The sequence below is a fragment of the Ruditapes philippinarum genome, unplaced genomic scaffold (genome assembly GCF_026571515.1).
Source record: "Ruditapes philippinarum isolate M1 unplaced genomic scaffold, ASM2657151v2 ctg6153_1_1_1_1, whole genome shotgun sequence".
NCBI classification, from domain to species: domain Eukaryota; kingdom Metazoa; phylum Mollusca; class Bivalvia; order Venerida; family Veneridae; genus Ruditapes; species Ruditapes philippinarum.
This window is the reverse complement of record NW_026858875.1, coordinates 3,680-18,491: the sequence shown is the minus strand read 5'-3', so window position 1 is coordinate 18,491 and position 14,812 is coordinate 3,680. Positions and strand designations below refer to the sequence as shown.

The 14,812-nt window shown below is 30.5% G+C and overlaps 1 protein-coding gene across 1 annotated transcript in view; it reads left to right on the top strand.

Annotated features, from left to right (window-relative positions):
- The window catches only part of LOC132754551 (coadhesin-like), a gene marked incomplete at its 3' end in the record, with an annotated part of 31,689 nt that extends 21,097 nt beyond the window's left edge, over window positions 1–10,592 (top strand). Inside the window, exons 11-17 of the mRNA XM_060745191.1 lie at window positions 33–203; window positions 7,829–7,867; window positions 8,576–8,695; window positions 8,889–9,059; window positions 9,478–9,648; window positions 10,128–10,298; window positions 10,442–10,592. Coding sequence (XP_060601174.1) covers window positions 33–203; window positions 7,829–7,867; window positions 8,576–8,695; window positions 8,889–9,059; window positions 9,478–9,648; window positions 10,128–10,298; window positions 10,442–10,592 — 994 coding nt within the window. The remainder of the gene's footprint in view (window positions 1–32; window positions 204–7,828; window positions 7,868–8,575; window positions 8,696–8,888; window positions 9,060–9,477; window positions 9,649–10,127; window positions 10,299–10,441) is intronic.
- Window positions 10,593–14,812: the final 4,220 nt, after the last annotated feature.

Sequence of the window (14,812 nt, the reverse complement as noted above, 5' to 3'; positions counted from 1 at the left end):
CTATACACTAAATATATTAAAATGAAATTTAGCATCAAATGGAGGTTGGGCAGATTGGGTCACATGGAGTACATGTAGCGAATCTTGTGGTGTTGGAGTAAAAACTAGGTCAAGGTCATGTACAAATCCAGTACCTGGATCTCATGGAGAGCCATGTGTTGGAGATCCTATAAAAGTAGAAACTTGTAACGAAGAGGATTGTCGTAAGTTGTTGCTAACAAAATAAAACATATTTTTAAGTTTTTCAAGTACAAGAATAGTTCTAATTAAATGATAACAGGTATCAAATAAATTATTTCATGCCAGGTGTGATAAGAAACAGTGATGTGACTCAAAAAGTATAAAAAAATCTGAAAATAATTAGCGAACGGTTTATTTCAAATGAGCACACAAATTATAAAACAGCTTTGCATAGTTGAATGAAATGTTTTATCGGAAGTGTTCAGACTAAAATGTCGCCTTCAACGCTTACTATGTAACTGACTGCACACCAGCTGCAGGTCAGCCAATGATTTTTTTCTAAGATTATTTTGAATGAGGGAGATGCATACAACAATTCGACTGGTATTTTTATCGCCCCAAGAAATGGAACGTATACATTTCATGCACAAATCTGCACCTATTCGTCAAGAGGCATTACTCTTGATATAATGGTGGAATCAGATGTGTATGCAAGCGCCTATGGGTATACATGATATGGTGCAGAGTGTCCGTCGGCACACACTTTAGTACAATTAAACACAGATGATAGGGTCTCTATGCAATGGGCGCATGGGTTTGATGGTGTTAATCTTGCACAATGTCGCTTGTATAGAAATTCATTTTCAGGAAAATAAACAAACCCATGAGAAACAGATGAAAGAATGAGTGTTGATATAAATGTAGTGAACCTCGTCCATGGAATAAAAGCAATCATCATTTTGTTTAGAAAATATATTAGTTATGTAAAATTGTTGTTTTTCAATAGCTTTTTGTGTCTTATTTGAAACAAGATTTTGGTCAGCTTTTTATCATGACTATTATTGTAAGTTTTGTAACCTAAGGTAAGGAACATTTTGAATATATTCAAATATTTAAATTAAAAAAAAACCCACATAATCACTATTAATTGTTTCATTAATGCACTGTTTCCCAATTTTTTTTAATGTTAATTCATTTAATAAATATAAAGTTGCAAGAAATAAATAAAACAAACAGTTTTCGCAGTATGTCTATAAAAGTTTATCAGTGATTGTATTAGTATTTGGCATATAAGTATACGATATAAAAACGCAAGCTAAGTTTGTTATTCGCTGCATATATGGTCTGTAGCCCTTATATCAAAACACTGTTTTCTTTGTAAAAAAATTTGATGATATCTAATTTATTGTTGTAGATATGAATATAAGACTGTACGCATAATATGTACATCTTATCATAATTTGAACACATGGCATTGTATTAAAATATTTTACCTTGTACTATTTTTTATCTTACAAGTATAATGTAAATGAAGTTATAATATAACCAATTTGGAACCTTTTAATCCGAATCTCACTATAGTATCAAAGTGTCAATTTAATTCCTTTACATAATTAACAAAAGAAGAGTTGTTTAATTGAAGAAAAAGTTGTGATTCTTTCATTTACGTTTCTGTAATTTAATATCGATTACTTAATCGTTCTTAATTTGCGTTTTATATGTACTTTTTCGAGAGAAATAATGCTTAACTTTACAATGATTAACTTAACATGTAATAAAAGTGATAAAAATTGTGTGTTCTTTTTCATTTAGTCGATTAAAATGCTTCACAAAAAAAAAGAGAAGTTGAATAATGTCAGATAGGTGATTAACTTAAAGTCAATGTTGCCCGCAAAGAGTTTCACAAACAACAGTTTACTGTGAATATCCTTGTCATACATGTAATAACCTCCAAATTGATTAAATGATCTAATCAATGGGTAGCTTCTTATTGGTATGGGTAATGTCTCTAAAAGGTAAACGAACACAGAAACACGACTTACCCCATCTCAAGTCAGACATGGCCACCTGAAAGTCACTTATTATTCTTTTTCATGTAGTGGGTAGGAGAATGACTTTTATCACAAATTGCATAAAAAAGTAATTTAGTATAACCAAAGCTATTCTTGCTCATTTTGAACATACGAATCGCTTCGTAGACTTACAAGTATTGGTTTATGTAATTTTTACAATGGTATTTCTCAACATAACGATTATGTTATTGGTATAGACGGTGGTATTAGACAGTAAACGAGATACATATTTTTTGTGTGTGTGCAGTATACCGATTTAAGAATGATTTAAATGAATGTTCAAACTAGATTTGACGTGAAATAGCATTATTTGACGTAAAATATCATTATAAAAAAACAGCTTTGTAGTAGATCTATATAATTATGTTGCTATTCCGTCAAAATTTTCATTCATTTCATTTATAGTATTACGAAAAAAGTAACAATAAAATTACTTGGTATAAAATTAAGCGCGTATCGTAAAAACCGTAAAGTGTCGTAGGAGATCGGGATAGCAAGGAAGCCGGTATATTCCAATTAAAAATCACTGTTCCTTAGCCTCCGTTCGTTAACAAAGACAATTAATAAAGTAAGAACACCATGTATAATTTACTATTTAATTTTTTTTACTTTCAAATTCCTTTACACAATACATAACATTTATGCATACATTTAAGGAGGAATAACATATTTCTTTTCAGACTCTACATACATAGTTTATTAATATATTTAAGATAATCATTCAAAAGTATCTTACCAAAGTTGTCAAAATTTTAATGCCAGACCTATTTTTAATAGATTCATTTTGAGAAAATTGCTAAAAATTGTCATCAATGCAAGGGAAACAACTCCTACTATTTCAAAATTGATATTCAATTAAAATTTCTTCTGACCCTCTTGTCATGCATACTTTATGCTTTAATATCAAAAGAATAAATTTAGAAAGACCAAAGGTCATTCAAGGTGTTCAAGAAAAAAAAATTTGCCTACTTTTGTTTAAACCAACGACACTCAGTTTCATTGTAGTCGACAGTATTTGTAGCCTTTTTTTAAATTAGAGGTAATGCATTAGGAGGATTTTACAATATTTATTGTCATGCACTAAAACTATCCGTGAACAAATTGCACACATTAAGCAATTACACGCATTAAACCAATACAATACACCTTCAGTCCCTTTGATAATTAAATATTTCACTGGGGAGAAACTGTTACACGAAATTTATTGTAAACTAGAAAACACTCGTAATATGGTAATTTTTATTTTTAAATGGGGAGTTTGAGGTGCTAAATTAAATCTTGATGATTAAGCTTGCCTTTGTATTATGTGTCAGAAAAAAACTTAATAGTCCTTTTTTCATTGCCTCTTTTTTGATATCTGGTAATTTTAAGTAAGCGTTTCAAAGTATTACTTAATATTCTTACATATTGACTTTTTCAATATTGTCATACTTAAGTAAAAAATGCAAGCATAAAGTCCAGGCTGATAAATTTAAACTCGATTTTTCAAATGTCATAACTGAAGATCTCCTAGAGTTTTTATGATAACTTTTGTTATTGCAAGTGTGTTTCTTGTGCATTTTAGCGTATTTTATAAGTCAATAAGTTTGTAAATAATGATGTGATATTCGAAAAATAGACTTTTTCGGCAGATTCAAGATTTTGAATATAACTGTTGCTTCCTATAAAGTCTGTAAAATACGGGAACATCCTTACATACCAATAAACAAGAAACAAAGAGACGAAGGTTTCTAGTAGTATAACAACACAGATAGATATTAAATATAAGGCAAACTTTTAAAACTGCCAAATAGCTCTAAACACATTTATCTGGAAAGGAGAGGACCCTCAAAAGCAAGAAAAATATAAAATTATAAATAAGTAATAAACAATGACTCGGTCTGATAATTTCTGGTCCTATAAAAGAAAATGAAGACGATTTACAATGTAACATCGACTGAATCAGTATTCATTTGTCAAGCCCACACAAATTTCCTTAAATGCACAAAATATATTAGCGCTTACTTAGTTGTAAACAAGGGACGCATAAAAGTTCACGAAGAAGAAATCCACCTACAATAACATAATAAATAAATAAATAAATAAGTTCATGGGATATAATGTAAGGTGCAAATCTCGCATGTACCGTAGCGCATGGCTAAGCAACATTAATCCGTTTACACTAGGGATAAAGAATAGCAACACAGGGACAACTTCATACAACTAATCAAATTCTATTTTAATGCTAACAAATGTACATGTATACATTTCACGGTTCAACTAAGGGAAATGTTTGAAATAAAAAGAAAGATATAAGAAAACATGATTTATGATTTCATTTTTGCATTTATTTAAACTCTTCATATATTTTCCTTAATTATATTTTGAAAAGTATAGGTTGCCTGTCCGTATACAGCGAAAGGAAGTAAAAATTTGTTTTCGGTTTGGTAACGATGACAGTGTAGATTTTTGCTACTTTGACAGTCAACCCGATAATGTGACAAAGACACTACACTGTCAAGTCCATTTTTTGCGTATAATCATTTGCATCTGAATTTGTCTCACGCCATTCTTTATATTTTTCAGTTGTTTTTTAAAGATGTTTTGGTTTAGTGAAGATCATATGGTTAAGAATGATAAAAGCCAAAAACAATCATTACCATGAGAATTATTTAGGTTATTTGTGAGCTTTGAAAGAAAAAAAGAGATAGATCTTAAGGCTAATGTAATTATACTATTTTTTGAATTTAAATTGTCCTTTTTTAAGGAAGAAAGGTTCAGCTCATAGATAAGTTCTTTACAATTTAAAAAAAAAAACGATAAGTAAAGTAAATATTAGAGGAAATAGAATATTCCTCGACTTGGTTAGGGTTACAAAGTGGTCTTCCTCATCACTTTTTTTCCCTTTTTTTCTTTAAAGTTTTAAGAAATCCGGAATGGATAGTAAAGGTAGTATTTTAGAACACAATATTGCTAAACTATATTGAAAATGTGCAAAACAAGTTTGAATTTTCATATAATATGTTTTATATCTTCATTTCTGAGGGATTACAGCTTTCTCATATCCTTTTTCCATTTAAATGTATACACAATGATTTGTTACGTTTGCATGAATGTGATTACAAAATTTAGTATTTATAACTTACTAATTTTATATGTCTATAATGTTAGTCGGGTATGTCACGTGATCAAAACATACTAACTTTTATTTTTTAAACACATTTTGTTTAGGAGTATCACAAGGTATCGGATTTATGTTTTTTTATTTCTTGACAGTATTAATTAAAAATGAAGAAAACAGACAAACTCACTAACTTACTTACTTTCTTGCTTACTTACTTATTACTTACTTACTTATTTACTTACTTACTTGTTTGCTTGCTTGCTTGCTTGCTTACTTACTTACTTACTTACTTACTTCTTTACTTACTTACTTACTTACTTACTTACTTACTTACTTACTTACTTACTTACTTACTTACTTACTTACTTACTTACTTACTTACTTACTTACTTACTTACTTACTTACTTACTTCTTTACTTACTTCTTTACTTACTTACTTACTTCTTTACTTACTTACTTACTTACCTACCTACCTACCTACCTACCTACCTACCTACCTACCTACCTACCTACCTACCCCTACCTACCCCTACCTACCTACCTACCTACTTACCTACTTACTTACTTACTTACTTACTAAATATCTATAAAGGCTTCTAAGAACATGGCTTGCAAAGTTTGTAACTGTTTCACAGACACGTTTATATTGATTAGTTGATTAAGGTGATAGATCATATAGCTTTAGTAAAGATAAGTCTTCGTCATAAACATGGATGAACCCTGGACAGCACTAAAATACAAGCATAAGATTAAAAATGCAGTTTGAACAGTTCTCCGACAGAAAAGCGTTTTTTAATCCACAACACCATTACACTCAAAATCTGATAAAAGAACCTTATATTTAAACAAGTCAATATCTTCAAATGTGATTACATGTTAAGTGCAACCTGTGTTATAACTTAGCTTTTGAATTAGTTTATCTTTTATCTGTATGGACTTGCTCTTTAATTCTGACGTCATTCACAATTTAAAATCAGTAAGAATCCCTCCTATTATGTATTGACGCCAACATATTTTCGAACAAATATATACTTTGCTTTGATATTTAATGATATAGAAACATATATTTACGATTTAGTTTACACAGGATGATGAATGTCAAGAAATTACAAATATAAGCCATTTTAAGATAAAACGTTGTAAGATGATATTCATATGTATACCATGTATACATAAGCAGAAACAAACCTTTCAAAACTGCTTCATCTTATTGATATACATGTGCAATAACAAATAAAAACCATACATACTTAATTTGTAAAGTATCAACGTATTTGAAGAAACAGATACCCTTAAGACATAAAACATTTTCAAAACATTTTATTGGCCTCTGAATCATACTGCCACTCATTTTCTTCCTTTTTATTGTCCCTTTAATAGAACGTCGCATGATCCCAGAAAACCTAAGTCGTTGTATGTTTTCACGAGGTAAGTGTGTATATCAAACATTTCTTTACATAATGTCAAAATAAAGCTTTTTTAAAAACTTAATATTGAAATTCATTATTAATTTCTTGTTTCCAATAATTTTCTATTATATACGGCTCGTACATGAATAGATAATGCATATTTTTAAGTCAACTTTTTTGCCATCATACGTAAAACATAATGCTGTAATAACAAAATAATTTATGGAAAATTATATTTAAAACAAATCAATAATATTCGAGCATAATACTTCTTTTGTAGATACTTGTTATAAGTTTGTATGACATCTTTTGAAGAGTACACTTAACCTGACACATTTTTAAATGCAATGTAAACAAAATAAATCCTTGAATAAGGCTTATATTTTTAAGTAATGGTATTGGCTTCATACTTAATATCTTTTCTTTTTTAAAGTATTTTTTGTGTGCAATATATTGTACTTTAATGTGAATGAACATATAAGTATTTTGTTTGTAATCGTCATTATTAGATAGACCACGAGTTCTTTATGATTCATTTTATCAATTTAGAAATTAATTTTATGAATGAGAATAATAGCCAGAAATACAAAGTTAACATTATTGAATATAATACATAGTTATTTGAATACACACTTGTTTTTCAGAGTTCAATATAAAGGATAAATAGCGTGAAGAAAAAGTCACAATGATGCTTTATAAAGGTAAGTTGAAATATCTTTATTGTATCATTAATAATAATAACAACCCCGTGATCGCAATCAATATAACAAAGAAACAAAATGCATTGTATGAAACATGTAATTTCTGAAATAATAATTTTGACTACATTGATATTAATAATGAAATGTTCATTCGGGGCTCTTACATTAGTAGAAAGTCCATCCATGAAATCATACAAATATATGTTCTTATTTTACCGAACACCTTTATTGTACAAAAATCATTAAAGCAAATTATGCCTCAGATTGAATATTTTTATTCTTCTCTGGAAAGGGCAGACATGAGTTTTATAATGTTAAATAATGGTTTTAGAATATGCTAGTACCTTATTACATAAAGAAAGTAGCGCTTATTGTTAAATTAGTTGTCATACATGTAGCAAATGTAGTAACAAACTAATAAATTTCAACTGTATTCGTCTCCCTAATATTATTTAGGTTATTGGCTAATAAGTAATCTTTTGGAACAATTAATAGGAAACCACATATAAAAAGCCTTTGAGAAATAACATTAAAGCTTTTTGACTAACAAGTGGCCTTTAATATCATATATGTGTTTTGAGGATTTCTCCTTTTCCTGTTGGCTGCTCCTGGAGATGTTGGTAAGTCCCATTATATAGATGTCATGATTTTTATCATTAATTAACAGAACGTTTGCTTCATTACTATATAATAATTATCGGATCAATGCGCATTAACATCAAGCTTTAATAAAGAAATGACTAAAAAAACTCCTAATGTTATTACTATAACTAGATTTTTCATATCCTTTTTTCCATTTAAATGTATAGACAATGATGTGTTACGTTTGCATGAATGTGATTACACAATTTAGTATTATATCACTCACTCACTCACTCACTCACTCACTCACTCACTCACTCACTCACTCACTCACTCACTCACTCACTCACTCACTCACTCACTCACTCACTCACTCACTCACTCACTCACTCACTCACTCACTCACTCACTCACTCACTCACTCACTCACTCACTCACTCACTCACTCACTCACTCACTCACTCACTCACTCACTCACTCACTCACTCACTCACTCACTCACTCACTCACTCACTCACTCACTCACTCTCACTCACTCACTCACTCACTCACTCACTCACTCACTCACTCACTCACTCACTCACTCACTCACTCACTCACTCACTCACTCACTCACTCACCAACTCACTCACTCACTCACTCACTCACTCACTCACTCACTCACTCACTCACTCACTCACTCACTCACTCACTCACTCACTCAATCACTATAAAATTAAGTCTTTTATTATTAATTTCAATTTAAGCGCCCCCTTGTAGCGATAATAGGGAAAACTGTGAATTCTGGAACAAAGATTTTGACATCTGTGAAGATATCCATAAAGCCAAGTTACACTGTCGTAAATTCTGCAAACTGTGTGATCTAGGTAACTATATTTATGCAGTTTTTCTAATGACGTACTCACAAAATAAATAAGCATTAAAATACGAGTATAATGCTTTGCATTGTAAAAAAGAAAATAAAACTTCACTAATAGTTGACTGCAATTATTCGAAATATGTGAAACAGAAAAGTTTGTTCATCGTTTAGGCACATCTTCTTATGTTATTTATTTGAAGTTGACGGTAACTGGGCCGACTGGTCATCGTGGTCATCATGTGACGTCACATGCGGTCACGGAAAACACACACGAATCAGAACATGTACCAACCCAGCACCTGCATACAAAGGTCTGGATTGTAATGGAACTAACACAGACGTTAACTCTTGTATTCGGCCTTCATGTCCAGGTAGACAAGAAACCTCATACTTCATGTGTTAATTTGTATTTCCAAGTTTGAAGCACTTAGAGATCAGTTTGTAAACATGAAAAATAAATTCTGTCAGGTAACGAACAATTTAATGATTTAAATGTTACAATGAAATAAAATTTGAATTTTCTTTGGTTGAGAGACTTATAAAACTATACTACATAATCATTATGTATTTTATTGAGCAAGATTATGCATTGCCAATATCAATTTCATGTTCATGTTATCCTAGAATATTGAGCAATTAGCATGACAAATTCACTTATAAATCAAGAACAATACATAACAGTAGGGCAATAACTGATTAACTCCTATTAAATAAATACTAATATACTAATAATATAGTACTAATATACTCATAAATTGTTTGAAATGCTGTAATTTTATCAAATTTCAGTTCATGGGGGCTGGGCGAGATGGTCAAGTTGGGAGCCATGCCCTGTAACCTGCGATACAGGGATACAGAAAAGACACCGCAAATGTACAAACCCATCTCCTCTTCGACATGGCAACCATTGCTTTGGTGATTCTATGGATGTCAGGCTGTGCAAGCAAGACCCATGTGACGGTAGGTTTATTTTTAGCTGTTGAGCATAAAATATCAAATGTAATACGAGAAATAAATAACGGATTTACACATGTATATTCATTTCATGCCTTTAGACTTAAGACATTTAGTATCATCATTGTTTTGTTAGAATATGTTGCAGTAAAATGGACTTTATCCAATTAAAATAATATAGGACGGCGAGTGTCACTTTACGCATTTTGAGACAGAATGTTGCTATTCTGGCATTTGAAAAGTTTTGTTAATACCAATATTTCACATTAAAGGAAGAGGCAAATCACAGATCAAAATGAGCTTTCTTCTGTTTATGATGGATAGATTACATTTCTAATACATTGTCTGTACGAATCAAATCATTGTGATGTGAATTGTATCCTAGTTGAACAATTTAGAATTAAAAAATATCGAATTCTGCATATATCTATGAAATTATCAGTGTTACAATATTTTAAAATTGATAAGTAAAAATTTTATTTTAGCATCGGATGGTGGCTGGTCAAATTGGAATACATGGAGCAATTGCAGTGTATCTTGTGGTGTTGGAGTTGAAACCAGGTCAAGGTTTTGCACAAATCCAGTTCCTGGAATTCATGGAAAACCTTGTGTTGGAGATAATACGCAAGTAGTAACCTGCAACAAAATGGACTGTCGTAAGTTGTTTAGTCACATAAATAAGTGTAGTATTCAAGATTGATATTACATCATTTGCGTATTTTTTTTACAAAAATTCTAGAAATGAATCAGAACTATAGTTTATTCATAGTCATTATGTGTTTATGCTTTTCTTTTTCAGTATCAAACATAAGTTTGGAATTTAACATCGGCCTTGTATATGGCTGCAGCCCAAGGCTCAACATCGGAACGATTTTTTCTAAAACATTTGCTAATGAAGAAGGAGGTTATAACCCTTTCATTGATGTTTATGTTGCTGTTAGAGATGGAACGTACACCCTTAACGCAAAACTATGCGTTACAAGTCAAAAACATATTCTTTTTGATATAATAGTAGGATCAAAGGTCTATGCGTCCGCCTACGGATATGCTCATCACAGTAATGAATGCCCATCGACACAAACAATCGCAAAAATGAAATCAGGTGACAGAGTTTATGTCCACTTGAAATCATAAACATAATCTTATAATGAATAATGTCGATCCACAAAAAGATAGGAAGTGAATATTTTGATCTGTTTGTTTGTTGATTGAAGAAATAAATTTTCACTTAGAGAATATTTGTTGACGTTTATGTTTTTTGTTAACGCACTTTCAGTTTTAATTTTTTTTTAAAAGTTGGTATTTCCAAATATACAATAACAATAATTTAATTCATTGTTACCTAAAAAATAATAAAACAGAAGGTCTTACGGGGGTTGATCAAAATGTAATTAGGACTGCAACTCTACTATTCACATTTTCTAGATAACCGTATCATTTTGCAAGAAAAAGAAATATCGGAACATATCCTCTATATACAGTAAAAAATATCATTTTTGTTTATAAATAACAAATCTGTGAAAATTTCAAATGACAAGTGGTACAAAATCCGGCGCACGCCAACAATACAGCAAATGACGTTTTAAAAAATACCAATGATTACTAGTATTCATAATTTTATTAATTTGTTGATAACACGTATATCTTTTTAAATAAAGTAGCGTTTAAAACAATAATCTCATATTAAATCCGTTTGCCAGAACTGAATCAGTAGACCAGATGCAGACTTCAAATATGTCGGCAAGTTCGAGTACTGTTTACATCGATCCTGTTGTAGAGCTTTTGCAATTTACGTCACAAATGTCCCATTAATTTCTGTTTGTGATCTTTTATTCATCTTCTTTGAATTGCTAACCCAAGCTGGAAATAACTGTCATGATGGCCGATTAATTGTATTGAATTAATGTAATATTTACGGAGTAATATATTTCTACATTTAACGTTATGACCACTACTGTTCAAAATTTGATTATTAAGCCATTTTATGTCTTAATAACGTTAAACTTTGACATAAAGTCACTTAAATTTATTTAAACGTGTTGGTGGATTATACAGAAAAACAGAAAATGGTGCGTGCTACCATAGTTATTCAAAATCACAGAAAACATGCGCTAAGCAAAACAAAAATAACAATTTATGCTTTAATGAAAGAACACATTTTATAATCAAACTTCTCAACTTCCACCACGTTCGAGCTAAAATGAATATGTTCTTATTAAACATGTGACTTTTTATTGTAAAAGTTATCAAGTAATCATTTCTCAATAATTCATATTCACATTTGCATATTAAAATCATGTACCATTGCGTACATTTAATTTGAGGTCATATTAATTATGTTACTATCATAATAAACTGGTACTCATATTGATACATTTGACTTTCTATAGGGGTTTATTTTCTCTATTTTACTCGTTTAACGTATATATTAATTCAGTTGTATAAATAATAGTTGTTGCAGGTTGAAACAATTTGATTGTGATCATAGAAATTTTTTTTACACTTTTATTTTTAATTGTGCATTTAGAACAAAAAAGACATATATACATTGAAAAAAGTAATCATTTAATTTTACAGGAAAAGTATAAGTCATGCAACAAATGTAATCTCTCTAAACAAATGAATTATCATTCGCCATTTTTTTTTATAGAAATCATATAAGTTGATTATCAGTGGCAGTGACATTAATTGTATGAATCACAAAATTTCGTCAATATTTGTGATATAAGCAACATATTAACATGAAACTCAAGTTAATAGTATTCAAGTCGATAGTATCCATCGCCTCTTTAAGAGTGTTTCAATAACCTTACAGCTTACAGCTTTCAACACAATCGAACTAAAATAAATTTGTATAAACTAAAACATACAAAGAATATGGGCAGGATGAAAAAGATGAAATTGAGGCCGTAAGTAGTTTCTTTCTCTTTAAAACTTTATCTGAATATAAAAACATGTCTGCTATTTTTAGTATAAATTTCCAAGAAAAGGGACTGTATTTTTTAAATACTTCAGTTGTCAGTATTTTCTTCATAAACTAGAACAATGTATTGTACATACTAGAAATGCGTAATAGAGAAAATTAAGACAATAAGTCATATAAATTGCTAAGTTTGATTAAAATTATCTGTTTTACTTATAGCAATTGTCAGCTGAAATTTGATATATCCTTGCACATTTACAGTGTGAATAAAAATCTAAGATCATACATGATTTTTGATAAAAGAATTGGTGTCAGATAATTAAGAGTAGCACTTTAAAATAACCCACTACTCTTTAGAATTGATTTGGTTCTTCTTATCCCAATTTGGAATATGTTGATATCAAGTATTAATCAACAAGTAACATTTTGTTGGTAATTGCATGATTTTGTTGGTACAAAAAGAAACCTTAAATATAACAATATACTGGAAAATTTATATGCCAACCTTAGCTATAACTATATACTTGGTGTGTCGTTTTGGCAGCCCGTTTTTTTGGAAGGTTGGTGTTTCGGCCCCTGGGGTCGGTGTGTCTGAAATAAAGCATGGGGAGCCATCTAATATCTTCTTCCATCAATCAAGCTGAAATAAGTCACCATATCTCCTGAACAGCCTTGACATGACTCTAAACCACAAAGAAAATTTTCTGTTTTGTCATTTGCGGAAATGTTCTGTTTTATTCATGTGTACCATATTGTATTGAATAATTTTGCAGAAAGAGATTGCAGATTCATACGCTGCCAATGATAAAGTCATTGAGAAACAGATGCTGAAAAAAGGGAATGAGTAAACGGAAGTTAATGGAACATGTACATAATCATAACACTAGCACTGTTCAAAAATTATCAATTTCCCCCTCACTATGTGACATACAGATGCAGTATAAAAAGAGGAAATATTTGAGAATTTGTATTTATAAACAAATATTTCGGGTTTGTTGAAACAAAATTCCGGGGGTATAGGGTGGTTGTCTAGTGTTTGAAGGCGTCTGCCTCTTAACCAGAGAGTTGACATTGTATAAGTATAATGTCACCAATTTTTTTTTTGTTCATGGAAACAGACTCAAGAGTGGTTTAAATAACCTGTTAGCTTCATTCCAAGGCATAATCATCCTTTCACCAGGGACTGAAATAATGCCCCATTCTTGATAAAAACCTAAATCTATTCCCAAAGAAAAAAGCAATTAAAACATCCCACTGTTTTTAACTCCGCGAAAAATTGAAAATAAGCACAACAGGTTGACATTTGTATTGTGACGGTAAGTATCAAGTAAAACACTAATTGTAATCGGTTTACACTCGAAAAAAACCCACATTGTCCGAGTTCCGGATAACATATATTGATTAAGGTTGCAAGTGACAATTTAGATTATATCAACGCTCACTGCAATTAATAATGGATTCTAATGAAGTTAACGTTCGAGTTGAGGATAGATCCAAGTTAAGTGAAATATGAGAGTGTATTAATGACAAGTTAAAGTTGAGCATGGCAAAATGACAAGTTAAATATTAGCATGGCTCAAAATTGAGAAAAAGTAGTGCATGAATCAAAGTTTAGTGACTGAAGAGTACTTGATTCACAATGTAATCAATGTCAATACACCGAGTGACTGTTTCCCAACTAGCAGACGACACGCTATTCTTATCAGTAGTTTTTCAAGTAAAGATAACCGGTTGTGTATCTCACTGTACAAATCATATGTAAAATGGTCAGACACATGGTAAGTTTAACAGTTGCTTTTAATACTTTGGTGTCAAAAGATGTGTTAAAGAACATACTGTGACAAATCTAAGATCCAAAGCTATCAATTGATGTAATGATTTTTTAAAATCGGACATTAAATCACAACAAATTAGCGGTTTAAAAACGGTTTAAATTGCATTGTTTAGCGTAAGAGATATCGATTTTACTCGAAGAAAATTGAACAACTCGTATGTTTTCACTCGATATAGCTCTTTTATTTACGTAGTTCATATCAAAAATGTATATGGGTGTTTCGGACTGAAAACCTATTAATATTTGAGGATATTGAATGAGTGTAGGTTTAATACTAAAATTATTGAACAAGTTGAATAAAATCATATTATGCAAGCCTCTGGCGAACATACATGTAAAATTGTCTTATTCAACAAGTTTAGTACTGAATCTGCATGAATATAATATTCAATTATCTAATATTCAAAATATAG